This window comes from Struthio camelus, chromosome 15, assembly GCF_040807025.1.
Source record: "Struthio camelus isolate bStrCam1 chromosome 15, bStrCam1.hap1, whole genome shotgun sequence".
Lineage (NCBI taxonomy): Eukaryota > Metazoa > Chordata > Aves > Struthioniformes > Struthionidae > Struthio > Struthio camelus.
Window position 1 is genome coordinate 6886481 of NC_090956.1, and position 27561 is coordinate 6914041.

A 27561-nucleotide genomic window follows, 5' to 3' on the forward strand; every position below is an offset into this window, starting at 1 on the left:
CGGTTTGTTATTGGATGGAGTAACATGGACCAGGCTTAAAGGTTTCTGGCACTGCTTTTCTCCTACAAATGACAGGGCACCAAAGAGGGCGTGGTTGAGGGCAGACAGCGAAAGGAATTCGAAGAATTGTGCCTGTATGTGATACAATATGAAGAAGTGACTAATTGTAGCCTCCAGTGTTGCTGAAGGGATCCTTGAAAGAAGCTGAAGGCTTCAGAGCAGAAGCAGAGCAGAAGGGATCTCTAGGAGAAGGAGCAGTGTCACGAAGTGTGCTGTGTGTTGGTCTATTGTAGGGAGTAGCCCTCACCCCTCCATGACAGAGGAGGAAGACAGCCAGAGTGAGCTGCTGATTGCAGAGGAGAAAATGAGCCCAGAGCAGGAGGGCCAGCTGATGCCCAGGTACAGTGCCACCTCTTCTCCTGACCTAGCCATGAGGCGGATCTGTCTGTGCTCACCCACTATCGGTAGACCACTGTCACAGTGCTGCAGCTGGGAGCTACTCCTCTGCAGTAGCTGTCCTGTGACACTTGGCACTCAGTAGAGGATGTTGAGCATCAGATGCGACTGGCTGTTGGAAACAGGAAGTAGGAGAAGGAAACGTTTGTTGGTTTCGTTTGTTTTTTGTTGTAACCATACTGCAAGCCAGAAAGGATGCTGATGTCTGGGCACAGTGCGGCCAGGCTGGCTTGTGCAGAAGCGAACAAAATGTGATTTGTGTGGCCCAGGTATGAGGACCTCGCAGAGAGTGTGGAAGAATACGTCCTAGACATGCTGCGGGACCAACTCAACCGGCGCCAGCCAATGGATAACGTCTCCAGGAATCTCCTTCGTCTGCTGACAGCAACCTGTGGCTACAAAGAGGTCCGACAAATGGCTGTGCAAAGGCTGGAGATGTGGCTGCAGAATCCAAAGGTAAGTATATCAGCTGTTGGGCTACGACTGTACTGGAGTTGATCTGGAGTCCAACCAGGAGGACCACGTGGATATACCCCAGCTACACTTCTGATCTGTGGTGGAAGGTAGCTGTAGAGTGTTTCTGTTCTTCCCCTGCAGCTGACCAAGCCAGCTCAGGACTTGCTGATGTCAGTCTGTATGAACTGCAACACCCACAGCTCAGAAGACATGGAGGTTATCTCCAACCTGATCAAAATTCGTCTCAAACCGAAAGTCCTTCTCAACCACTACATGCTGTGTGTCAGGTAAGGGAGTGACAAGGCCTGTGACAGGAAGAGAGAGCCCTCTAGGGGATGTGCCTAGGACCTTGAGTGTCTCAGTGCGTCTGCAAAGTGGGGAAAGTGGGGGTTTGTGGGTGTTTTTGGTGGTTTTTTTTTTTTTTAAATCCTAGCTCTGACCATGAGATGTTTTGAGGACATTTGAATGATTTTCATTGATCTGGAAATCTTTCAGCAATCCTTTGACGCTGCTGGGCATACGTGCTGCCTCACTCTCTTCACTTTTGTGTGTTCAGTATTTTAAACTGAAATCAGAACAGTGGGTCTAGCTGCAATGAAGCCTCAAGCTCTGGTACTTCTGGCCTTCTCTTATAGAGAGCTGCTGAATGCGCACAGGGATAACCTGGGCACTACAATTAAATTTGTAATTTTCAACGAACTGTCGAATGCAAGAAACCCCAACAACATGCAGATCCTGTACACCGTGCTGCAGCATAGCTCAGAGCAAGCTCCAAAGGTAGGTGAAATGACTTGCATGACTACTGGCGGTCCCAGACCGCCACCCGAGAGACTTAGCTGAACTGAGGCTCAAATAAAATCTCCCTCAGAAATGCATGCAATCTATATTGTACTGTTTTGAAAATTATATTGTTGCACTTGTTAGAAAATGCCTGTGCACCTTATTCTTAACTCTCACTTTCGGGATGACTAATTTTGTGGTAACTAAGTTTCATGAGAAACATCTGTTATAGCTTCCCAATGTAATCATTGTGGTATTGCTGGGGGATCTGAAGGACGAAGAGATTGCTGGCATTGTTTCCTCATGTTTTTTCTTTTATTCTGTGGATGCTGATATATTACAATATACTGAAAACTTTCTCTTTCTGTATGGCCTCAGTACCTGGCAATGGTGTTCCAGGATCTTTTGACTACTAAAGACGATTACCTGCGGGCTTCGCGGGCACTGCTGCGAGAGATTATCAAACAGACAAAACACGAGATCAACTTCCAGGCCTTCTGCTTGGGTCTTATGCAGGAACGGAAGGAGGCCCAGTACTCAGAAATGGAATTCAAGGTACCACTTTTTTGACTAACGTGCGGCTGGGTGTACCAGAGGTGTACTGGGTTTTTTTTATCTGATTTTTCTGGCAGTTTTTTTCCTTTTTTTCCCCCTTTGTCATCTGAGTGACTCAGTATTTGTCTTGCATTTCATAGTTGCGCTCTTACGTTTCTGTTTCCAAACAGCCATTATTGTTGTTTTTGATGAACCTTTTTCCAGAAGGCAGCCTGGGGCATTGCTGACTCTACTGACTTCTCTTTAGGAGCGGTTTGTCATCCACATTACTGATCTACTAGCTGTCTCCATGATGCTTGGTATCACAGCCCAGGTGAAGGAAGCTGGAATTGCATGGGACAAAGGAGAGAAAAAGAGTAAGCAGAGCAACCTGGATCCCTCTTTAAAAATGAGCAGCTTGGGTAGACATCACCTGCAGTGCAGAGATTGGGGGAGCACTGCGAATATGATTAGGAAGGGGTGTAAGCCTCCATTCTGAATAGTGGCATGGGTTGGGTTGGACTGACAGAGTTGCAAGACATAGCTTTTGCGTGGCTGGGTAAAGATACAGGTGCTTTTCATGTCTGTGGAAGCAGTGGGTGAGAGTCTCAGAGGGACTGTATGTGGAGGGCCTCAGAAACTGGGTCATATCTGGAGGAGGAACTGTAAGAATTACAAAATGCTGAGGGGGCAAACTTTTGGGGTAGCGTTGGGGAGACTGCCCAAATGTTTCCTTCTTGTAGCCCTGACTTTTCTGTACTATGTCTCGGGATTCTGTTGCACTTTTCCAGTGTGCGCCCTAAAGCCAAGCATGTGTGCGGTCAGGGCTGGAAGGCTGAAGGCTGTCTGGTTTACATCTCCCCTCTAGGGCTGTGGTTACCATATGCTCTTGAAGTGGCCACCCTTTCCTGCTTTGTCCCTGGCAAGGCTCTCGCATATGCGCATGTTCATAACTGACTGTCTTTCAGACCTGGAAGTGCTGCGCTCTTTCCAGAACCAAATTGCTGCGATCCAACGAGATGCTGTCTGGTGGCTTCATACAGTTGTTCCGTCTATCAGCAAGCTAGCTCCAAAGGACTATGTGCACTGGTAGGAGAGTCGGCTCGGGAATCTGCCCTGCATATCCAGTCCCTTTCCCAGCAGTGCGTGACATGTTATAAAGACCTCATGTATGTGCCCAGGGGTAGCTAGATCTCTTTTCCCCTATCGGACAGGCGGTAGGAGCAGCGTTTTAACAGGATTCAGACTGGAGTATTTCCCCTTCAGGAATCCCTGCCCGATGCATCATGTTACCAGAAATACATGATAATGCGAAATACTTCTGTTTGTGTCCACCCTTTTGGTTCAATAGGGAGTTTTCAATTTCTGACCAAATACGTGGTTCCTGTGGACCCTGGTGGTAGTGTTGTTTTTCATCGGACGTCCTTTTCAGGTTGTAGAGTTAAGGGCTCCAAAAATAGTAAGTATTGTCTTCTCTGCCTGCCTCTGAAGGCCAGGTTATATCCTGGGGTCCGGTTCAAGGCATTATTGGAGCAGATCAAGCCAGAGTAATAGCTGAGATGTGTTCACTGAAAATATAGAAGCCTGATGCCTGTACTGTACAGTACTTGCTGTTGTGATTAATGTTGGACTTTTGCTGGACTAGCTTCTTTGATGAGAAGAAGCTTTGATGTGTAGGATGGGAAGCATTAGCAGGAGTTTGAGGGTTCCTTGCATGACTGCTGACTGTGGGGGGGACAGAACTATGAAGTTTGTTCCCTAGTTTCACCCGGATGATGTTTACTCTTTTCATGTCTCTACAGCCTCCACAAGGTGCTCTTCACTGAGCAGCCGGAGACCTACTATAAATGGGACAACTGGCCCCCTGAGAGTGACCGCAAGTGAGTGTGCACCTCCACCCACAACTGATTGCCTGGGCAGAGCTGCTGCAACCAGAGGCAGAGCAAATCAGTGTTTTCCGATGTTGCTCGCATAGCTGTGTGCTGAAAGGCTTGGAACTGTGCTTAGACTTTGATTATTTGTCATGCTGCCTTAAAATTGGGAGCTGTTGCTCCAGCCTCCATCCGTTCCTCTTCACCGACTCTTGTTCTCTGTGCCAAGCTGTTCTGTTTCTTGATGCCGTAACATAAGAACGGCAGCCCTGCCCTGTATGGTTTGTACTCGGGTGACGTTAGGGGGCTCGGACTCAAGCAGGCAAGTCAGAATTGCGTTTGTAGAAGCCAATGCAATTGATGCTCTAGAAAAAACTTGTTTCAGGTATTTGCAGTTACAGCTGAAGGCCGGGGAAGTGGTTGTAAGCTGAACTGTGACTTACTCTCTGCTCAAATGAGCTCTAGGGTCTGTAGAGGGTTTCTGCAGCCATCATGCTGCTGTCAAAAGAAGCATGATTGATGTCTTATGTCTCATGCAGCTTCTTCCTTCGCCTCTGCTCTGAGGTGCCCATCCTTGAAGACACACTGATGCGGATCCTTGTCATTGGTTTGTCTCGGGACCTTCCTCTTGGCCCTGCAGATGCCATGGAGCTCGCTGACCACTTGGTGAAGCGGGCTGCGGCTGTGCAAGCAGATGGTAAGCAAGCCTGCGCAGAGCTCTAGCCAGCAGGTAGTGCCTTCTGACTACGTATCCTCTTATTGGCACTCGGGGCTGAAGCGATTCCTACCTTGTACCCTAGTGTGCCTGAGGCATGTACCAAAGAGCCTTTGTATCACTCAAAGCATGTTTTAATCTTGATGGCTAAGCATTTGGCTCAGAGCCAGATTGCTGTTGCTTTTTCCTTTTTGAAAAGCTTATGTTTTTCTACACTTATTCCCTGTAATTACTTCTCCCTTGCTAATTATTATCTGCCGTTGAGTGTGGGACATCATTGGTTGTGTTAAGGATGAGGGTAGGTGATTAGCTTCCTAAAGTTTTTTTGAGTTAGCATTTTAAACTCAATTCAGTCCTTTAGCCACAAATAATTAAAAAAAAAAAAAACCCAGACTACCCAAAAATGAAAGGGTTGGAAGTTAAAATAATTAACCCACTTTTCTATGTCTTTCCCAATTCTGTTATTCGCTCAGTGTTGAAGCCAAAGAACAGCCTTAACTCTGACCCCTCTTGTGAATTCATGCAACGTTTTCTCAGGTTCCTGCATGCTCGGGACAGCTCTGTGTGTTTGTTTTCTCAGGTTCCTGCATGCTCGGGACAGCTCTGTGTGTTTGTGTCAGAGTTTAGGGGAGTTGTCAGAGCGTGACTCTAAAGCATCTTATGTACTTTTAGCATTGACTGATAAACAGCAAAGCCTAATCCAGATCTGGTCAGTGCAAGTGAAACAAACTAGACTTTGCTGTTGAATGTCCTATGAAAAGTGTGCCCAGCCTCTCAGTGTAGTGTTTTAAATGCTGCACCATTTCAAATACTGGAAGATTCAGAGTTAAATTGGAGTCGGAAAACTTGTAACAAATTTGAAATGCTTTTTTAGTTCCTCTGAACTGAAGGAAGGTCTGAGCAGATACACTCTTTCAGATAAGCAGTGAATTTGCATACTGAAAAAGATACAGCTATCACATTGGCTACACTTGGGGGGGGAAAAAACTGCCCTTATGAAGAATTTAAAGCAATTTGCAGCTGAAAAGCTCAATATATCCTTATATCCTGACTTGCTGCTGCTTTTTTTGAATGTTGCTGTTTTATAGATGTATTGTCTTTTGATCCTGTAATATCATGAGAACAAACCCACAATAACGTAGTTGCTTGAAGTTGAATTTTCAGTATACTTTTGTTTTTTGTGAAGGACTTTCAGCCAGGTAGGCAAGTCAATAACTTGCTCAGTCTTTCCTGTTCCTCCAGATGTCGAGGTCCTGAGGGTAGAGAGAATCCAGCTGATCGATGCTGTCTTAAATCTGTGCACTTATCACCATCCAGAGAATATCCAGCTACCCCCAGGGTAAGGCTTATCACCTAGACAATATCAATGTGATCTGGCTCACTTTCACCTTGTGAGTAACAGTAGTAGCCCACAGATTTTAAAATACTTTTCTCTGTTGTAATTTTTAATAACTGTGTCATGAGGAGACCTTTCCAGTGTCATATTCAGGTGGGAGTTTCTCAAAGGCAGGTAAGACCTGAGTCAAGGAATGTGTCTTCTTCTGTAAGAACTCTGTGTCTGCTCTAGAAATTTTCAGCTGAACCCTGCTGTCACTCCTGAGAGAAAAATTCTTTTTTGAAGGCCACTAAACCAATGTAGTTGAATCCACATAGTGAATAATTAAGAGAAAAACAATCTTGAGATGCACACAAGTAACCAAATCCAACCACTTTCTTTCTCTTGATGGCTTTTGCAGGTACCAGCCTCCAAATCTAGCCATTTCTACCCTCTACTGGAAAGCCTGGCCCCTCCTCCTTGTAGTGGCTGCATTCAATCCTGAAAACATTGGTAAATGTGGACGTTTCTTGGGACATCGGTTCTGCTGCAAAAATTGGCCAGGGTGCAGTGTGCTGAAATCTGGTTGTTTGTGTTCAAGGCATGAGCTGGGATGGCAAGATACTGCTATTACCTAACCATACTGTGATGCATAGTCACTGTGTGAGCAGAAGTGTACAGCATGGGGTTTTGGACAATAATATGACTGGGATCAGGGTGATTGTACTCTGTTTAGACGTGATGGGTTGCTCCAAAGTGAACTTATTGTACCTCCCCACTTTGGAGTGTATTAGAATCTATGTAAATATCCTGACTTTTTTCTTGAATCCCTGACTGCCCTTCTCTTCTGTGCTGCAGGTCTGGCTGCATGGGAAGAGTACCCCTCTCTAAAGATGCTCATGGAAATGGTCATGACCAAGTTAGTATGTTTAAATCCCTCCATAAATCGTACAGGCCACTGAACGCAGATTTCTGGATGAAGTTGATGCCAGCTGGCTCCTTCCTTTCTGTTGGGACTGATGTAGAATGAGCTGCCTGGCAGCGACACTGCAGCTGAAGAGTAAAAGGAGTCTTCCCCCAACAGAAATATTACCAGCAAGGAAGTAGAGATCAGAGGGAGCAAGGGGTGACTGTGTGATGTGACTTGCTGTGAAGGGCTCATTCTCTGTTGTCTACTTCCGTGTTTGCTGCCCAAAGGAGCTGAGGTCATGGGGACATTCTGGCTGTTTGTGGTGCATTAATTTTGGATAGGTCAAGATAACCGTTTTTGACTGATTTTTCTTAGTAATTATTCCTATCCTCCGTGTACCTTGACGGATGAGGAGAAGTGTACAGAGATGATTAACCGTGAGCTTCAAATCTCCCAGAGGGAAAAGCAGGAGATTCTTGCCTTTGAAGGTCATCTGGCTGCTGCATCCACAAAGCAAACGATTACAGAGAGCAGCAGCCTCCTGCTGTCCCAGCTGACGAGTCTAGACCCTCAGTAAGTAGCCTTCTGTGTTCTGGTTCCAGCAAGGAATACCAGATAATCCTAGTCAGGAGACCCTATTGCTGGTAGGGCAGTTGATGGGAGAAGAGCATGAGATTTGGTAGCCTGTAGGATAGATTCCTACCAGATTCCAGTCACGTTTGCTTGCTGTCTTTCTGCCGTAGGCGTTTGGCCCTTTTGCGTTACTAAACTGATCCTCGTTAACACCAGAGTGAAGGTGTATCTGGCTGTGGATAACTTCTCGTTTCTCTGGTAGGGGCCCCCCACGCAGACCTCCACCACACGTCCTCGAGCAGGTGAAAGGCCTGAACCAGTCCTTGCGCTTGGGCCACCTACTGTGTCGCAGTCGTCATCCTGATTTTCTTCTCAACATCATTCAAAGACAGGTGGGTTCCCTTGAATGGCCTGAATAAGTTAAGATCTGAGCCTTAGTCTATGAAACTTGAGCAGAGTAGGGACAGAAAGGAATCGAGTAAGGTATAGGGCAATGTGGCTTGTTGCTCAGGAATTAAACGATCAGCATGCTGCATGTAGGTTCTGCTGATCCTGCATTGTCATTCTCTTGCTTCCTAGGCCTCATCACAGTCAATGCCATGGCTGGCAGATCTGGTTCAGTCCAGTGAGGGCTCGTTGGATGTCCTACCAGTGCAATGTCTTTGTGAGTTCCTGCTTCATGATGCTGCTGATGAGCCAACCTCAGGTGAAGAAGAGGAGGAAGGTGAGAGTAAAGAGCAACGTGCCAAGAAACGCCAGGTGAGTGGTCTCTTGTGGTCAGTTTTGTTGTCTACTTTCTGCACAGCCCCCTTCTGATTTGATTTCACTGAGACGGCCGACTTCTCGCTCCACAGAGACAACAGAAGCAAAGGCAGTTGCTTGGACGTTTGCAAGATTTGCTCTTGGGTCCCAAAGCAGATGAGCAAACAACCTGTGAGGTGCTTGACTATTTCCTACGCCGCCTGAGTTCCTCCCAGGTGGCTTCACGGGTCCTGGCCATGAAGGTGAGAAAAATTAAGAACTTCTCAGCTTCTGATAAGCCCTGGTCAGGGCTGAGCCCTAGGTTGATGCAAGTCCGGAGCCAGTGCAGTGAAATTGTTTCATGTCATCCTTTTTCGGTAGCTTGTCTCTATTTCCAAACTCCATCAGAAGCATTTCTGCTACCTACTGCTCAAAGGCCTTCTTTGTTCAGCAGCTAGCTATTCCTTTTAAGACGGAACTGGAAACTGCTGTGTCTACTGTGAAGTTCAAGAGTAGTCTTAGCAGATCACATACTGCAGGAAGTAGTTGGCACCAGCTTTTCTGTAGGATATAGATGAGTAAATGCCTGGTCCTCTAGAGCATGATTAAGGCAGGTAGAATTGCACAGAGTCCAGATGGACTATGCTTACAGAAGACTGAAACTTTAAGCAGGGTAACTGTCAAGTAAACACACGATGTGGTCTGAAACCTGTTGTAGGCTACTAGCGTTACATTTGGATTGCTCCGTGATGTCTGAAGCTTGTTTCTTTTCACTAGTACAAAACTAGCGGTCTAGCTGTGGCTTCATATGCCCAGATTGTGTCCATTTCCTTTCTGCAGGGCCTGTCCTTGGTGCTATCAGAAGGGGGATTGCGTGATGGAGAGGAGAAAGATCACCCCATGGAAGAGGACTCTGGTGATTCTGAACTGCTCCAGGGATACCAGTGGTTGCTAAGAGACCTCCCGAGGTTGCCACTCTTTGACAGTGTTAGAGCAACAACAGCTCTAGCCTTGCAACAGGCAGGTGTCAGTAGCTGAAAGGAATGAGTGACCAGCTCTGGGGCAAGTTATTCTTCAACCTACTTGTGCTAAAACAAATCTGAGCAAACTGTTTGTGGACATGGTACAGACCCACGTATCTTCTGGGTTATAATATGCTTGCAAAAGAAGAATATTCCTTAAACTGATTCTTGTTTTTGTTACCTTCTGTTTTCTAATGAGAAGAAGTCTCATTCCAGGCCATTCACATGGAGACAGATCCCCAGACTATCAGTGCTTACCTGGTGTACCTCTCCCAGCATGCCCCGGTGGAGGAGCAGGGACAGCATAATGACCTTGCTCTGGTGAGAAACTAGCTGGCTAGGACAGTGGGATTGCGTGGGGGAGACTGGCAAGCTCTCAGACAGTGGTAGGCATGTGACTTGCTGTACCAACTGTGGATGAGGTTTTTAGAGGGCACATGAATTCAATAGCTGCATGTTTTGTGTTCTGCGTATGTGTTGGAAGGCAACCTGTCTTTGGTTTCATGTCTTTCACACAGAAGGCTAGAGAGCAATGATCTCCAGTCCATGGATAGAGCAGCCCATCCCAAATGGAATGGGAAATGCAAGAGTAGATAGTGATTTGAAGAAATTTCTACCACCCGGTAGTGTTACTTGAATGAGCAGGTGTTAAACTTGGAGTCAGATGTGTCTGGGGAGAGAATGGGAAGTCAGGAGCCTTAATGGTGGGGTATGCAATCTCCTGTAACCAAAACTGGATTCCTGAATTTTTTAAAGAAAGTTTTGGTCATCTTGAGTATTTGGCTCATATACAGAGATTTTTCATTGTTCTTTGACTCTGGGTGCTTTCATTGCTTTTAAGTCCAGTAAACTGCATCCTTTCTGACAATCTGTTGGAGACTCAGACGCACTGATCTAGAGGCTCCTGTGCTCTTCCTCCTTGCATACATGTGTTTAGATATGTAGGGCATGTTTAATAAAAATCAATACATCTGTCTCCTCAGAGAAATGCAGCTTTTACTAGGTAAATACCTGCAAATTCTCCCTTTGTAATGGGCGCCAGAATGCAGCTTTGCCACAAAGGGGCGCACTGCGCACGCACAGCACTGGCCTTTTTCCCCAGTGTGGCAGTTCCGTTCTTGACTCTCCCTATGGGTTGATCTCCAGAGTGGGGTTAAGTGGGCTGATGACAGACTGAACAGTGTGACACAGTGCAGCAAGAGGGCCTGTCTGTGTTGCTCAGCGGAGAACGTATGGATCTTTTTTCCCCTGTAGGATGTGGCCCGGCTCATAGTGGAGCGCTCTACCATCATGTCTCACCTCTTTTCCAAGCTTTCGTACTGTGCTGAGTCAGATGCAGTGCTTGTTGCTCTGCTCTCCATCTTTTCTCGCTACATCAAACGTATGCGCCAGAGTAAGGAGGGTGAGGAGGTGTACAGCTGGGTGAGTGCCTGCCTTCCTTTTCTTCTTAAGTAGGTCAAAGAGGAAGCTCGGCAAGTTCTCAAGAGATCCATTGTGGGTTACTAAATCTATTAAGAACAAAACAAAAATCCAAACACATGTCGAGTTCAGGAATTCCCTAAGCTGAAAATAGTTGGAGGTTGGGATAGTAGAGCTGAGTGGGGGGTGTGCGTGTGTATAAACGCATGCACACAAGCACACATAGAAAAAGCACTTTCTTACTCTTCCTTAGGCATCTTTTATGGCCGCTGTTGGACATACCAGACTAGGTGGACCTTTGATCTGACCCAGTTTGTCCATTCTCATAGTCTCCTGTACATCTGCATCTCAGATTTCATCTTTCTTTCCGTGCCCTTGTTCATCCTTTTCTATCCTTTTTCCAGTCAGAGTCCCAGGATCAGGTGTTCCTTCGTTGGACTAGTGGGGAAACAGCGACTATGCACATCCTTGTGGTTCATGCCATGGTTATCCTTCTGACACTAGGGCCACCTCAAGGTTAGTGAAGGGTACTCAGATTGATTTGATGTGTGTTGGACCAAAGAGAGAGCCTTCCCTTCTGCCACCTCCTAACAGGCCAGGCTGGTGTTAATCCTCCTGCTTATGGACTTGTCTCTTGCAGTATGTGTTTGTGGCTGTAGGAGCTATCAGAATATTGTTGCACTGAGTAAAAGAATTGCAGGCTTATCTGCTGCCTTCTGTGGACAGCATGGAATACTAAAAATGATGGTGTGTCCCTTCCTCCTAAACAAGGAGGTCTCAGAGGCTTATTGCAGTGTGAGAACTGGGCACTCAGATACATAGTTTGCATTTCCGCTTGATAGTTTGTTTATTCCTGGGTTGTTTCTGGCTTTTAAGCCAGAAAGTGTTTTGGTTTATTGATTTGTAAAAGAGAAGGGTTCTAGGTGTTTATAAACATAAGAGATAATTTTTGTATCTGCTCTTAAGCAGGGGATGGTGATTTTTATACCTTATTGGATATATGGTTCCCAGAGAAAAAGCCCCTGCCTACTGCTTTTCTGGTTGACACCTCAGAAGAGGCTCTGCTGCTCCCCGACTGGCTAAAGCTGCGTATGATCCGCTCTGAAGTCCCACGTCTTGTGGATGCAGGTAAGCCTGTGGGATGTTTGCTGGTGTTGCAGGCCCTCCTGAAGGAAAGGGACAGACTTCCCTGCTCAAGTCCTCCAAGCACACGGCCATCCTACTTGGATGCCTTTAGTGGGAATGTCAGTCACTGCACACGCTGAAGCTGAGCAGGGAGCCTGGGCTTAGAAAATAGTGTGTCTCTGCAGATTTTGTGGGCAGCGACAGTCTAACCACAACAGATTTTTTGCCACGTCCCGTAGGGCTGTCAAACCCATGTACAGAATATGAGCTGGTTCCTGGCAGAAGAAATTATGGGATGTCCCAGTATGATTCCCTGCTCAGCCTCAATGTGCAGTACCAAGGGTCAGTGAATGGAATTTGAGAATTGCAGCAACCTAGCTGAACCATCATGCCCCCCAGGTTAATCCTCGTAGCATTTGAAGTGCCCCATTGAGTGAGAGCTGAGACTGAAGAGGATGTCCTTGGTACGTTGTCTTTGGTACAGCTCCTTACTGCAATACTGGAGGCAATTCCTTGCGCTCTGGTCCGAGTGCTGGATTTTGCTGGCTTTACTAGGCAGTGATTGTTACTTTTGAAGTAGGACAGAGGGTCTGTATGACTATATTTAGCTTTCTGTGTATTTTAAAGGAAGTGAGGGACTGTGAATTATATCTTATCTTTGTAATGTCCATTCAGATTGAATTAAGCTATACAGTTACCAGACAACAGGCACAGCACTTCTTCCTTAGTGCGTGGTATTCTTGCAATGTGGAGAGCAGCATCTGAAGGATGTAAACTGTAACTGTAGTTACTTTCACCCTTGCATAGCTTGTCGGTGCTCTTTTTCTTGGTATGCACGGCTTTTGTCCCTTTCTTACTAATTAAATGACAGCTCTCTATAGCCAGTGATTGAATTATTCGATAATTCCTGCCTGCAGCCATCAACTGATAGGGTGGAAGTTATTTTTAATACAAATGATTTGGTTCCTGAGGATTTGATCAAATTAACCAGAAGATCAAATTAGCCAGCGAGTGAATTAACTGGAAAATGCAATCAGAAAGCAATGATTTGCAGAGCAAAGAAAACATAGTAAGCAACTGTCAGGCTTTTGGCTTTAGGCTCTCTACAGTCCTGTCATTAATGTGTCACTGTTGGTCCAGTCAAAAGCACAAAGATCAGGTAATGAAGATGACCCTCTCTGAGCAATTCAGAAGCCTTGAGAATTCAGTGTTTGTGTGTTTCAGCCCTGCAGGACCTGGAACCACAGCAGCTGCTTCTCTTTGTTCAGTCCTTTGGAATCCCAGTTTCCAGCATGAGCAAACTTCTGCAGTACCTGGATCAGGCGGTATCTCATGACCCGCAGACGCTGGAGCAGAACATCATGGACAAGAGTAAGAGCTCCCTACCATGCTGACTAGGCATTTTACTCTTTCCTGAGCAGTATTCGTGAGTGTGTTTTGTGACTGCCTTGGAAAAGTCCAAAATAGTTCAGTGCACTCTGTGCCTAGGCTGCTTTATCAGTCCCTGTACAGACCTCCCTGGGGCTTGTTTGGATGGCATTGGCTGCATTTCCCAAAGACGAGAAGGATTTTCTGGTTTGGATTGTGCAGAGTCCAGAAATAATTTGGAGGCTAACACTTAACAGAAGCAAGGTGTGCTCACGTCACGTTTACAAAGCCTTTCAGAACAGTCGCTCCACTGTGGGAGCTGTACAAACAGCAACCCATCTTGTCCTGCCTTATTCAAGAGGAGATGATGTATTCATGTCTTGCCCTTTTTCAGACTACATGGCTCACCTTGTGGAGGTTCAGCATGAGAGAGGAGCAACAGGAGGCCAGACTTTCCACTCCCTGCTCACTGCCTCCTTACCAACTCGCCGAGGTACTGAACAGCGTAGCCTGAACTTGTGAAAATCAGAGTCCTCTTCCAAACCTCCTTCCCCTGCTTTTGAGGAGCAGAAAATACTCTGTCTTCCAAACTGGTTGTGTAGTGATACATCAGCAAGCTGCAGTTAAACACCAGCCCTTGCCAGAGTGCTTCACTCCTGGCCCAGGGAAAAATTCCACTGTTCATGGACTTTGCTACAATGACTTGTTCTGAGGGATATAGAAAAATGGGTCTTGTTTGGCTCAGAGAGAAATGCTACTTGATTTTCCCCTAAGTTGGAGACTGTTAAGCTGAAGGCAATCCATTCTTGGGGCTCCAGATGCCATTTGCTGTAACAGCAATGTTTTGGTTTTTTTACTCTCCTTGCAGACAGTGCTGAGACAGCAAGGTCGAAGTCTAGTCCTGAGAGCTCCCAAAGCCAGAGCCGGATCCGGACCTTGAGCCAGGTTCGGGTTCTCGGCCCAGAAGATGATCTGGCAGGCATCTTTCTACAGGTACTAGTATAACTGCTGTCCTGCAGAGCAGACTGTCAGCTGCTTCCCAGCAGCACCTTCACCAAACCCAAGTTATTTATACTTGCATTTTCTGACACTTTCTTCATACAGTGTTTGGAGTCGATGAGTAAGAAACCTGTGTATGCAATTAGGCTGTGCACTAGGTTTACAATCTGGTAGAAATGATACTAGAAGGATTCCCCCCCCCCCCCATAGTTCAGTCATGATGTGGTTTATCATGTTCAATACTGACAATGTGTACTAGCACTTCACCCTCTTTGCGCCTTGTTTGTTATCTGTGTAGTGCCTTTATTCAGCATGAAGGATCTGTGAAATGCTTGCAGGGCCTTGGTGGCACAGTTGTATGCAAGTAGCTTTTTTGCGCTGGCTTGTCTGCTTGTGGAGCCTCCCTCTCTCTGCTGACTCCAGATGGAGCCTAGGGGGAATTAATTGGCCAAGTTAGTTGCCTATTTCTGGCAACTAAAATATTGAAAAAGCTGTATCAGAAGGCCCACAGTCAATATGATTGTTCAAGGTGAAATCAGTTCTCTGCCTCAGGGTTGTTTATGATATAGCAAGTCTCTTCATTTGCTCTGTCGTAAACATATTCCCTCCTGTCTCCTACCAGCTTTTCCCACTGAATCCAGACCCGCGGTGGCAGAATTCAAACCTGCGCCCGCTTGCCCTGGCATTACAGCAGGCCCTAGGGCAGGAACTGGCTCGCATCCGCCAGGGGAATGCTCAAGTGACTGGGATCACGGCACGACTTCTCCAGGCAGTAGCTGCACTGATGAACTCACCACACAGTGGTGCACTGGTGATGGCAATGCATCGCAACCACTTCATCTCCTGCCCACTGATGCGCCAGTTGTACCAGTATCAGGTGAGTAGTCTAGGATGAGACTCTCTTCTAGCAGTGAACAAAAAGAAGGGTGCGGAGGAAACTGCAAATTTGGGGCATGTCTACTCCACTGTGTGCAGACCCCCTACCTGTGTAATGCCAGAAACACAGCTTGGGAAGTGTGATACAGAGGTATTCCTGTTACCTGTACAAAGGCTTCTGGATGAAGGCTGGCTGTATTAGCCCAGCGCTAATGAGAGTTGGGGCTTACATGCAGGGTTGGGGGGGAGCCTTACCTAATCTGGTAACTGTGTGGGTTTGCAGCTGTGGGTCTCTGTTGGCTTTGGGATCTCTAGGCTGTGCTGTTTTGCAATGTGGACATGCCTTGCAAGCCAGGGCATTTGCAGAGAGTTTGAGAGGTGAAGTCTAGTAATTTCTTAGAGATCTTCAGAGCAGACTGAGATTTTTCCAGTGAAATACCTTGTTCCTTTGTTCATGAAAGAACGCTCTGAGTTACCTTTAGCTATGCTTGAAGAGATATTCTGTGAGCAACTGAGCTTTTTGGGTTGTGTTGATACGCTAGAGGCTGCTGCCTTGATGACATTGAGTCCTGATCCAGCACGGTAGGTGTTCTCTGTGTTCTTGGCAGTATGTGCCACTACCTGCATCTTTCCTGATATCTTTGCTGTGTTCTTGAAGCGTACGTAAGCAGGTCTCTCTTGCCGCTCTCCCCAGCGCTGCGTGCCACAGGACACTGCCTTCTCCTCGCTCTTCTTCAAAGTTCTCATGCAGATGCTGCAGTGGTTGGAGAACCCTGCAGTGGAAGACGGTCCTCTGCGTGCTCAGCTGAAGGCCTTTGCTGTGCAGTACTCTTCAAGGCACAGGATCAATGATGGTACAGTCATTGCTACATTGTGCAGCTTGTGGGAGCCTGAGTGGACCAAGTGGGACAAGAAAGGGATAGAAATAAAACTGCACCCAGACCAGAAGGTGGGGTGGGCTGCCTTTTTTAGAGGTATGCTCAGGAGTGGTGAAGAGAAAAATCTGAGTTGTACTGTGCTATACAAACTCCATGAGGATGCAACAAGTGATTTGGCTCTGGGCATTTGCAGTGGAGACCTGGTAGACCAGATCTCTTGGGAAAACTTTTGATTGCTTGGATTAGAAATTCTGTGCTACCTCTGGTCCTGGAAGGTGCAGGTGCAAGGATAGTTGTGGAACAGGGTCGCAGCATGACTTGTATGGCCGTTATCTGCTGTCTTTTGGGAGAAGGAGAGAGCTTAGGAATGGAAATGCCTAAGTTATAGTCCTGTAGTTATAAAGTATTCTCAGCCACACGTGCCTGTAACATGCAGAAGAGATGTCAAGGTTTTCAGTGGGAGTGAAGTAGCAGTAGAGAGTAGTGGGTTCACACGCTCGAGTATTTGTGCCCTAGAACCACATGGTGCATCTGTAAAAGAGAAGTCCCTCTGAATTTGTTGGAGGAGGGGACTGGCTTGGCCCGCTGATGCCAATGCTGTGATTTCTTTGCAGTTCGAGGTGGCTTTCTGCACCTTACGGAAGCCCTGACTTTCCGTCGTGACCCTGACTTGATCAGCTCTACAGTATGTGCCATCATTGCAACCTTGAAATCAGGAGAAAAGTGTAATGTGGAACCAGAGCTCATCAGCAAAGGTATGGCTGTTCTTCTGCTCTCCTCCCCTCTTGTAGTAGCAGACTGACCTTCCAGCCCAGCAAGCGAGTGCCTAGTGTGCAGGGTGCAGGCGGCTGCCGCCTTTCTGGATCAGAAAATGCAAACTGATCTAAACTTGGTTCCAGCTTGTATCACCACCTTCTATTGCACTGGTATGTGTGTTTATATACTGTGATCTGGCACTTGAATGAAGTCTCTTCAGTAATTTGCTGGTTTCTGCTAGCATAATGAGAAATAGCAGCCTGTTCCCCTGGAAAAAGAGGGCTTCCCCCTTCGTTACCGAAGCGTGCTTTCAGGAACGTTGGATTGAACGCCTTCTTGATACGGTTCCGCTGCACCCTTACCACCTCTTGAAGTTAGCGTGTGATGTCTTTCTCCCTCTGCTAGTCCTTCAAGGTCTGATTGAAACTCACTCTCCGTACTTGGAGGAACTCCTGACTGTCCTCTTCTCAGCTACTATTGAGACTGCCACCAGATTTCCTGCCATGAAACCAATTGCTGTGGTGAGCTCCTTGTTGCTCCAGGACAAAGAGGAGACACCAGTGAAAAAAGAGCTGGATAGCTGCAGGTGAGCCTGGGCAGTGATGGGAATTTACCGGTAGGCCTGGTTTCGTGGCATCACTGCTGATATACCAGCCTTGTTTTCTCCTCAGCACTGAAGCTGCTTGGCTGGGACCCTCCTCTGGCCTTCTCAATGACTGGCTGGAGATGTTGGACCCGGAGGTGATCAGCAGCTGCCCTGATCTGCAGCAGAGGCTACTGTTCTCCTGGAACAAAGTAAGCGTTCTTAGACAGAGGGACTTCTGCGCTGAAACCCCTTGGCTTGGGTACCAACGCAAGGGGAGAGTTTATGCTTTGCTGTGTGTTACGCCAGTTCCAGAGCAGTGCAGGCTGGCTAAGAGGAGGATCCTGGTGCGTCCTTCTCAGTGCAAGGCTTATGTTTCGTCTGATCTTTATACTACTTCAGCCCTGTTCATTTCAGGACTTCAAAGCATATTAGAGACACAACATAGTCCCACAACAGCCCGATCAGCTGAGTTTTCCTTGGCAGTTTGCAGACAAGATAACTATAGTTTGCCCAGAAACATTGTGCTGATGCTTAGAGTGAAGTTGAATTTTCCAGCTTTTCTAGTGCTCATTAGACATGTACTGTATTGACATACTGTACAGTATGTCGTGCTAGTTAGTACAGCAGTTCAAATCCTATATCTACATGGTGTATTCTGTGTTGTCTTTTCCTGGATCTTCACCTTCCTGTAATATACATGATACCTGCTTCTTCCACCTCACAGTATGGATCTGTTGATACATGTCTTCCTTGTTTGGTCCTTCCAGGCAGGGTCACAAGTGCCCTCCTTCCGCCCGTATCTCTTGGCTCTTCTCACTCACCAGTCCAGCTGGACCACGCTGCACCAGTGCATCAGGCTTCTGCTTTGCAGAAATAGGGAGCAAAGGTGAGTCTTGCTCTTTGGGTGGAGCAAGGGGTTTTGAGTAGGGCAATTCACTGTATCTGAGAGAGAACGAGAAGCTGAGAACAGGAGTTAACATGTTTCACAGTTCAGGCAGGAGATGTAGCCCGGCCAAAAACAGGCTTTGAGAGGATGCCGATTTCAGTCATGCTGATTTGGGTACCGTGATAAAAATATTACCTGCTGTTTGATGGAAGCAGCACATAAAGATTTGGCTGTATTCAAAAGAGGAAGTGCTGATTGCTGGGTAATCCATCTAGCATTGCCCTTGTTGAGAGTCTTTATGAACGTGGGGTTTGAAAGATGGCTTGGATTCTGAACTGGCAGGAGTCTGCATGCCTGGGCAAGTTCCACTTGATCTTTTGATTTTACTAAACTCCATTTCCAGTCTTTCCCTAAACCCTGTTCATGGCAGCAGGCGACCGGTTCTGATCTCTGGAACAGCCCTAGCTCTCAGCTCCTATATGTTTCTCTTAAAAACTAAAGCATCACTGTAGTATCACTTAAATTTGTTATACTTCTGAATCAGGGAACACTTAACACCTAATAGAAATTCAAGTCATGATTAAGCTAGCAATCTTTCTAAGGCCACCAATTTCTAAGGCAATGTGTTCTGTTACACTGGGACAGCAAGGTCACTGCTCTGATTTTACCAATTGCTTGTGTTGGTGGCCTTGTAGCGCAAAACTCCTTGAAACCAAACGTACTCTGGAATGCCATTCCTTGAACTCCATACTGTGTGCTGTGCTTGTTGCCACAAATCATTAGTCATAAGCTGGGAACAGAACCAAACGCAGGACTTGATGGAGCCTATTTTTAAATTTGCAGATGCTTCTTCACAGTACTTGGGATGTTTAGAGACACTACCCTCTTTGTATGCTGCCAGAGGGCTGCTTTGACTCTAATTGCAAATCTGTAATCTTTTATCTCCTGGCAGGTTTGACCCAACTGCATCCTTGGATTTCTTGTGGGCCTGTATTCACATCCCTCGAATCTGGCAGGGAAGGGACCAAAGAACTCCTCAGGTAGTGGTTCATTTCCTCCAAGGTTTCTGTCTGGATGGAGTGAGAGGTGATACTTTTACAGCTCTTAACTTTCCGTGGTCAAGAGGTGGCCGGAGTAGTACGGATGCATCATGCCAAGCTTGCTGCCTGCACCTCAGCTGGTTACTGGCTGCTCTGCTGAGTTACTTATTACAATGGCAGTTCGAGGTTCAACAAGCTGATATGAACGTACATAAGTTTGCCTGCTTGGCGTTTCCTCTGCAGCTCCTGCAGCAGTTGCCACAATGTCTATTAAAGATCTAGTCGCAAGGCTATATCGGTGATGGGTGAGCTAAAACCTAGTGTGAGATAATTTCCACTTTACCAGGAAGAAGGGGTTGTTTCTCCTCTGCAGAGGAATTTCTTTTGTTTGACTGAATTATGAATTCTGTCCTGCCAGATATGTTGGGTTGGGAGTAAACGAGTTCAAAAGTAGAAGGGTGAAGAGACCTCATTTAGGGGTTCAGATGCATGCTTTCAAAGCTCTAGATATTGGGCATTTATTAACTCTAGGCCTAAAAGATGTTCAGTTCAAGTTGGGGAAAGTGTGAATAAAGGAACTATGGATCTAGGGATCTGGTTTGGATTCAGTTTGAGAGTGTCTTCCTGTGTTATAGAAGCGTCGTGAGGAATTTGTGCTCCACCTGAAGGCATCAGAGTTGATCAGTATGGTGGAGCTGATCCTGGCTGAAGCAGAAACCAGATACCAGAACGCAGAAGAGGCTTCCTGCACTCTCATCCAGTCACGACTGCCCTTGTTGCTCAGTTGTTCTCATGGTGACCTTGAGAGCATCAAAAAAGTAACGGAGTATCTGACCAGCTGTATCCAGCAGTGGGGAAGCAGGTGGGGGTACAAATGGGAATCAGTGCATATTCTAATGATAGTTACTTGGGAGTGGGCAGTTGTGTAATGATGAGACTTGCCAGCGTGTCTTTGTTAACAATACTGTGTTCCAGAGCCCATTTGATAAGTGCATGCTATCATCTCAGAGATTTGGGGAGGAAAAAGAGGTCATGTTAAGTGCTGCTGGGACCAAGAAAGGGACCTTTTTTTCCTTCAGGATAAACTGTGGGTGTAGCTTTTTGTTGTTGTTTAAGCCAATGGGTTCTTTTTAATTATTGATTCCTAATTTGGGACCTCTGTCTCCAACTCATTCCTTGAATCATCGTTAATCATGCTGCCGCTGACAGTTTTGATTTGCTCTTGAAGCTGAATGGAGGCTAGACCATTTTCTCATAGCTCTGTTAGCACTGCAGGAAGAGAGGACGTTTCAGTCAGTGAAACAAATTGACCTAATCATAACCTCATCTACAGCGGTGCTAGAAAAGATTTACTGAGTTATCTACTCAGTTGCCCTTGCATTGTATTGCCTTGCAGTACAGACTATGACTGGGAACTCATGGAGGGCAGGTGTGGCAAGTGAGACTAGAGCGATTAGTTTGAATAGTTGTGCTTCTGACTATACTAGTGCTTGAGATGAGGGATTAACTCAGCACCTATAACGCCAGTACTGTGTGGAGAAACTCTCCTCGTTGGGAATATAAGCAGAGCTTGGCAGTCATATGCCCAGGGGTAACTTTGTAAGCGTAGTTTTCTAACTCCAGCATTGGATATGACTTAATGACAGATCCCCACAGACTCTGCATAATTTGAGAAGCTTAAAAGAAGCAAAGACTGGAAAATGCTGATTCAGATTAGTTGCCGTTGTCCCTTTCCCTGAGCTGTTTGCCATATGCAAGCAGGCCGTTACTAATCTCGTGAGTCTGGGATGTTTGCTGGTTGAAGTAAAGCAACGAGCAGGTGCTGACCTCTCCCTTTTTCCTTCAGCTCTGTGGGAAAATGCTGCCAGGACCTTCTCCTGCAGATCTACCTGCAGCTACCTGAGCTGCTCATGCCTATGCCAGAGATGCTTCTGACTAGTGAAGGGACCAGAGATAGCAGCACTTGCAAGGTAAAGCAGAGGGAGAGGAAAGCCCTCTTTCAGTCATGCACCCAGAGTGGATGCTATCTGGATGTATAGACTAAAAGGAGAGGACAGGCAAATGCTGTCTGGGTCACCTCAGCTTCTTCACCTTGCTCTTGTGTTGTCCTTTCCCTGCCTGCATTCCCAGGAGCAAGAAGGCCAGGGGTCATTTATTTTGCAGTGTCCTCCTATAAAATACTGTAAGTTCTGCAAGCTTCTATGTGCTAACGGCTTCTGGAAAGCACAAACGTGCAGACACCTGATCCTACTTTGCTGTCGGTAGAGACTGAGGACTTCAGATCCAATGCCAGCTGGAACACTGCATCTACTTGCAGGTTCTACCTGAAAATAATTTGTTAACCCTCTCTGTCATTGGAAAGGAATTGGGAAATACAGCTGAAGAGTTGGGGGCTCTGCTTTAAACCTGTTAATTGTTTACCCACTGTTCTTTCTAGCTCGATGCCCTGGTTCACAGATTCATCACCCTCCTTGCAGACACCAGTGACTCCAAGTCATCAGAAAGCCGTGTGTGGGATGCCAACATGGCCTGCAGGAAGCTAGCTGTGGCTCATCCCATCCTACTTCTTAGGTACCACTCTTGCTCTTCACCCCCTGTGTGACTGGAGTTCATTGAAAATCATCCACCCTTGTCCAGAAGGGGAACAAGCTGGTTGCAATCCTGATAACTGCTAGAGTCTGCATTTATGTACAAAAGTCAAGAGATGGGGCAGTGAAGCTGCATCTCTTCTAATGAGGCAGCATCTCTTTTGGCTCCTTGTCTGTCAATCCTCTTGGAATTGGAGACCAGAGAACAGAAAATAGATGGGAAATGGGGCTTGCTGATTCCAAGCAAGGATCAAACCCAGAATCTTGGGGGAGGATGAGGGAAACTTGGAAACTTCCTTCCAGGGATTGAAGGGTAATAACCTGTAAACATTTCTGGGAAGAGGCTGGATATGGATGTTCTTCTGTTTGGTGTTTCAGGCACTTGCCAATGATTGCAGCTCTGCTGCATGGCCGTGTTCACCTCAATTTCCAGGAGTTCAGGCAGCAGAACCACTTGACCTTCTTCATCCACGTCTTGGGGATCCTAGAGCTACTCCAGCCACAGGTCTTCCAGAATGAGCACCAGGTGGCACTATGGGACTGTCTCCTGTCCTTCATCCGCCTGCTGCTGGTAGGAAAGGTCTTATTCCCCTTCCTTGTGCAGGCTGCCAGCCGCTAGAGGGAGAAGCTAGTGTAGCACAGGGCAAGCCCAGCTCTCTCCTATCAGCAGCAAACCAAACCTTCATATAACTAAGAGCCAAAAGGTGCCTCACATACCTTAGAGCGCTTGGAGGGGAGGCGGGAGATAAAATTACTACTCCCTGGTCACTGGTGTGCTCCCCCAACAGTGCAAAATAGGGCAGCGTTTCGGCATGTTCTTTGGTAACTCTCATCTTCCCTGTCCCTTCTCAGAACTACAGGAAATCCTCACGGCACCTGGCTGCCTTCATCAGCAAGTTTGTCCAGTTTATCCACAAGTACATCACATGCAACGCCCAGGCAGCTGTCTCCTTCTTGCAGAAACATTCGGATCCGCTCCAGTAAGCTACTTGCTCCAGTTAGCCCATGGTCCCTGCCATGCTCTCCTCCTCTGCAGGCTGGCATGAACAAGAGCTTGCTCAGGCAAAAGGGTGCTGCTATGAGCTCATCAAACAGGAGACAGCAAGAAGATGTGACAAAGTAGCTGTTAATGTGCTTTTCACCCTTAGCTCTTTTAAATCTCTACTGAGATGATGAGCAGCATTTCCCTTTCACAGCTAGTGAAACCAAGCCCAAGGAAGTCAGGTAGTGATTCCAACTCGCATAATAGCCCTAAGTAACTCTGTGAGACACTGTAGTAGCCTGCACTCATTTCCGGAGAGGCAGCAATGTGGTCATTTCCCTGAGCAGTGGCCAAAGGGTCCCACCTGCAGATATGAGGACAAATTAATTTGGATTCCAGTTACAATGAAAGGGAAAACTGGAGTTTCTTTAGCTGCTTCAGGGAAAAAAAGGATCAGCTGCTGTTCCCATTTGTCCCCTCTTGTTTCTGCCTCTGAGGAGCTAAAATGTTCTCTTCTTCACTGTTTGTGTGTAGATACATGTCCTCATGCCCTCATTGCTATTTAAAACTAAGCATGCTTTTTCTTCCACTAGTGACCTATCATCGGACAACAGTGACCTAGCAATGCTGAAGTCCCTTCTGGCTGGGCTAAGTCTGCCTAGTAAGAGTGGCATCTTGGACAGAGGCTCTGAAGAAGAAAAGGATGGTGAGTCTGTGAGTGAGAGAAGGCTACTCTGGCCAGTGAACCTGTGATATGTTTCGGAGCACAGATACTTTTAGCACAGCACTATGTGCTGTGCTCACCCCGTTCCTGACAATAGCCCAAAGGAAAGGTGTTTTGAATGGAGAATGGCACTTGTACACTCAATTTGAAAACAGTGGTAAGAAGACAGCTCAGGAAGGTTTTGTCTCTTTGCCTAAGCTGAGGAGACCCAGTGAGACTAGAGACTGTGTGTTACAGTGTGCTTGCTGGCTCATGATACACTATACCGGTAGGGAGCACTAGACCTGTCTCCGTTAAAACCACACGGACTGTCAGGAGTGAGCTGTTATCTCTCTGTCCTAGATGAAGCAGCTGCTGGCTCTCTCCCTCTTGTCAGCGTGTCTCTCTTCACTCCTCTCACTCCAGCTGAAATGGCACCATACATGAAGAGGCTCTCCCGAGGCCAAACTGTTGAGGGTAAGCAAGGGCCTGCAGAGCTGTATGAGGGTGCAGGGCAAATACAGACAGATAACAGCTACAGGCCCCCTTTCCTGTGCTAGAGTCTTGGGTTTGGACATATCGAGGAGTTAGGATGTGGGTTTTATTATGGCTGAACTTGTCTATAACCTCCTGACAGAGGCTTCCTGTGATACTGTTGTCACTCAGAAATTCAGCAGTGCTGTGTCTGCCCCTGCCTGGGAGCTCTCCAGGGATGCTTTAAGTGCTCTGGGAGGTGGTACTGGTGATTCAGGGAGCGCTGGAGTTCATGCTGAGCCAGCACTGACCTAGTGCCCCAACTCTGTAGTGTCAATGGGAATGTGTGTGGTTGGTTTTTGGGTTTTTTTTAATTTTGTTTTTTGGGTTCTTTTGGTTTTTTAAGATATAAAAATACTGAAATGATGAGAGGCAGGATTTTATTAGAAATCCCCAAACGGCCTTCATGAAAGAAAGTTGTGTTAACCTGACATATGGGAACAACACGCTGTTTCTCTGAAGGTCTTCTGAAATCACAGAAGACCTGTTCTCAGACCTGTTCTCATCCTTATTCAAGAATTGCCTTTGTTACTTTAGCTTTGTGTGCAGCTTGGGAAACTTGACTGCTTGGGAGATTGGATCACTAGAAAAACAATCCTTTGCTGGATCAGTGAATTTCAGTCACCCTTTTCAATCTGTCTTCTTCCAGACATCCTGGAGGTGCTGACAGACATCGATGAGATGTCCAGACGGAGGCCAGAAATTCTGTCCTTTTTTGCTGTAAGTATGGAGTGACTTGGACACTGCTACTGGAAGCAGGCAATCCTTTACATCAGAACCCATGTTGCACAGCCAACTTAATTACTATCCTTTGGGTTGTTGCAGCTTGTTAGGAGAGATTTGACTTCTTTTAGGCCTCCTGACACCAGGCAGTATTTACTTCTCTACTGTCGTCTTTCCATCGCACAGCCTCCTTTGCACACTGGATCTGTCATCATCCCCTTTAACCTCTTTGATGTTAGAGGAAGAACTAACCTACCCCCAGTATCAGGCCATGGAGAAAGCAGAAAAGCTCTGTAGAAAACCCTGGAGCCTAAGGAAAATTCTGCTGTCCTATGTGGAATAAGATTAGAAAGCAGGATGCTTTGTAGCATTCAAAACAGGATAATCCTTATTACAGAGAGGGATTTCCTGGCTCTGCCAGTACCTGCTGGGTGTGCGCAGTGCTGGATTGATTTTGGAAGGGTAATAACGCAGGCCCGAGGAATACGTTCTCCTTTGATGGCGCTATGATCTTAGCTAATTTGTGCATCCTCTCTCAGACGAACCTACAGAAACTGATGAGTTCATCGGAGGAGTCTTGCCGCAATCTGGCCTTTAGCCTGGCCTTGCGCTCCATTCAGAACAACCCCAGGTGAGGACAACAGGGGTTCAGGCTATCCCGAGTCACTGATGGGCACTGACTGCCTATCTTGCACACTTGAGGGTGACGTGGACTGTACTGACACTGTAATGCTTTACTCCCAGCATTGCTGCAGACTTTCTTCCCACCTTCATGTACTGCCTTGGCAGCCGTGACTTTGAGGTGGTGCAGACAGCATTGAGGAACCTGCCTGAATACACCCTCCTCTGCCAAGGTGAGTTGGTGTGTGCCTTCTCTGGTGTACACTCAGTCTTGCAAGGGTCAGAATTGGGCTTCTGTGCTGGGAACACCCACCCCAAGAAGATGTCAAGAGTCAGTGGCGCCTAGACGAGGCTGTCAAATATGCTGGTGACTGTCAGTAGCAACTTGGGTCTGAACATCACAGAGGAGACTTGCCACAGAGGCTAGGAAGGCCTTCTTGAAATACATTTGCTCCTGTAGGATTTTCCTCTCTGTTGTGCTCCCTCAACTGATCGCATACCCACCTGGGCAACTAGAGGGTGGATTGCGCCCTCCCGTTATAAAAGGGGAGAATGTCCTGCTTGCACAGCACAGCTGCAAATGTTCATCTCAGGACTTGCTGGTGCATTGCTCTTGCTTGTATGCTGGAGTGCTCAGGCCAGTCCTCATGCTCTCTTTCCCCTTCACAGAGCACGCAGCAGTGTTACTGCACAGGGCCTTCCTGGTGGGGATGTATGGCCAGATCGACACCAGCTCTCAGATATCGGAGGCCTTGAAGGTTCTGCACATGGAAGCCATGATATGAACATATGGTCCTGGGAGCCACTTTCAGATTCCACTTTCAGAGGAATTAATTTAACTGGACTCATCAACTGCATTGAAGTTCTGTGAGAAGGCACTTGTATTTCAGCCCACGTGCTGGAGGATCCCAGAGATGATACAGGATCCCAGAGATGATACAGCAGGCCAGACTGTGCTGGAAGAGGAGGGCACGCTGATCTAAGAGCTGAAAGGTGCAAGGATAGATCTGGCTAAGATGTCGCTTCTGTGGGAGAAAAATCTGAATATTGTGCCTAACAGGGACCAGTTCCTTCATCAGGTCTCAATCACAGCGTTGGGCAGTAGTTGTCATTCTCTTTCCCTCCAAGAGGGCAGAGCTGCTGGAAGAAGGGAAGGGAGCACTAGCCCTTGTGCTTGAAGTCTACAGACCCTCTGTGTGTTGGAGGGAGCATGTGGATCTGCACAGGGGGAGAGACTTGGGGGTGCCATTTCTTCTTTTTTTTTTTTTTTTAATTAAAACTCTTGGTTTTCATTGTGCTTTTCTCTGGTCCTTGCTGCCTTCGGTGTGTAGCTTGACAACCCTTTCTCCCTATTCTTCAGCCTATTGTTATACAAGATAGCGCTCCTCTGGAATCCCCGCTTCTATGGCCAAATGTGTCCAGTGTGTGTGTATCTACATGTTCTTGCCCTTTTACAGTATACACAGAAAATGGAGGAGGGTTAGAAGGGAATGAGGTATAACAATGGCATATAACAGATGAGTTTGCTACCAAAACGCAATCACCAACTGCTGACAGGACTTTTAAGAGTGTTGGGGGGTGGATTTTTCTTTGTTTTTCTTAAGAAAAAAAATTCTTGGTATATCTGCAAGTACCCCCAGCAGCTGGCCACTGTCACAGTGGAGTCTTCAAACAAGCAGCTGAGTTTCCTCTTGGTCATCTGTCATTTCCTCCCTGTGTTTCTTCTGCTGATCACTGCTCTCTTTCTTGTCTGCTGATAGGGATGATGGCTTGTTTGCCAGCTGTCATCAGAGGATAGAAGAGGTGCCTGCCTGCTGCCTTCTCCAGAGAAATCCCTTCTTCATGCTGGATCTCCAACTTAATTTTATTCTAGGCAGCAGCTTGCTTACGTGTCATTTGTCCCTTTTCCTCTCATGCTCCATTTGTTAGTAGAGAGTCTTTCTAATATCTTAAAGACAAAGATCATGGAGAAACTTTACAGATAGCTCTAAATAACTCTGCTTCTTGTTGCTGGAGAAGCGACAATTGGGACTTGATGGGTGGCTGGGTGGAGAAATACTGTCTATTCTTGCAAATGAGGAATGCCACAACAGAGAACTTTTGC

At 46.8% G+C, this 27561-nt stretch overlaps 1 protein-coding gene across 3 annotated transcripts in view; it reads left to right on the forward strand.

Moving 5' to 3' along the window:
• The window catches only part of INTS1 (integrator complex subunit 1), a 29588-nt gene extending 2834 nt beyond the window's left edge, over positions 1 to 26754 (forward strand). Inside the window, exons 6-47 of one of the 3 annotated variants that reach the window (XM_068908213.1) lie at positions 294 to 399; positions 726 to 912; positions 1054 to 1199; positions 1548 to 1689; positions 2071 to 2247; positions 2495 to 2603; positions 3195 to 3315; positions 4029 to 4106; positions 4637 to 4794; positions 6055 to 6151; positions 6549 to 6640; positions 6986 to 7046; positions 7413 to 7610; positions 7873 to 8002; positions 8190 to 8369; positions 8465 to 8614; positions 9192 to 9371; positions 9590 to 9694; positions 10628 to 10795; positions 11197 to 11308; positions 11759 to 11920; positions 13142 to 13288; positions 13680 to 13778; positions 14154 to 14278; positions 14907 to 15161; positions 15855 to 16014; positions 16653 to 16793; positions 17200 to 17380; positions 17466 to 17589; positions 18148 to 18266; positions 19219 to 19306; positions 19942 to 20168; positions 21153 to 21276; positions 21744 to 21877; positions 22273 to 22465; positions 22747 to 22874; positions 23470 to 23582; positions 23943 to 24056; positions 24763 to 24833; positions 25376 to 25467; positions 25581 to 25690; positions 26127 to 26754. In XM_068908213.1, the coding sequence (XP_068764314.1) occupies positions 294 to 399; positions 726 to 912; positions 1054 to 1199; positions 1548 to 1689; positions 2071 to 2247; positions 2495 to 2603; positions 3195 to 3315; positions 4029 to 4106; positions 4637 to 4794; positions 6055 to 6151; positions 6549 to 6640; positions 6986 to 7046; positions 7413 to 7610; positions 7873 to 8002; positions 8190 to 8369; positions 8465 to 8614; positions 9192 to 9371; positions 9590 to 9694; positions 10628 to 10795; positions 11197 to 11308; positions 11759 to 11920; positions 13142 to 13288; positions 13680 to 13778; positions 14154 to 14278; positions 14907 to 15161; positions 15855 to 16014; positions 16653 to 16793; positions 17200 to 17380; positions 17466 to 17589; positions 18148 to 18266; positions 19219 to 19306; positions 19942 to 20168; positions 21153 to 21276; positions 21744 to 21877; positions 22273 to 22465; positions 22747 to 22874; positions 23470 to 23582; positions 23943 to 24056; positions 24763 to 24833; positions 25376 to 25467; positions 25581 to 25690; positions 26127 to 26242 (5720 nt within the window). In that variant the 3' untranslated portion in view covers positions 26243 to 26754. The remainder of the gene's footprint in view (positions 1 to 293; positions 400 to 725; positions 913 to 1053; positions 1200 to 1547; positions 1690 to 2070; positions 2248 to 2494; positions 2604 to 3194; positions 3316 to 4028; positions 4107 to 4636; positions 4795 to 6054; positions 6152 to 6548; positions 6641 to 6985; positions 7047 to 7412; positions 7611 to 7872; positions 8003 to 8189; positions 8370 to 8464; positions 8615 to 9191; positions 9372 to 9589; positions 9695 to 10627; positions 10796 to 11196; positions 11309 to 11758; positions 11921 to 13141; positions 13289 to 13679; positions 13779 to 14153; positions 14279 to 14906; positions 15162 to 15854; positions 16015 to 16652; positions 16794 to 17199; positions 17381 to 17465; positions 17590 to 18147; positions 18267 to 19218; positions 19307 to 19941; positions 20169 to 21152; positions 21277 to 21743; positions 21878 to 22272; positions 22466 to 22746; positions 22875 to 23469; positions 23583 to 23942; positions 24057 to 24762; positions 24834 to 25375; positions 25468 to 25580; positions 25691 to 26126) is intronic. The other 2 variants (XM_068908214.1, XM_068908215.1) reach the window with 2 other exon arrangements.
• Positions 26755 to 27561: the final 807 nt, after the last annotated feature.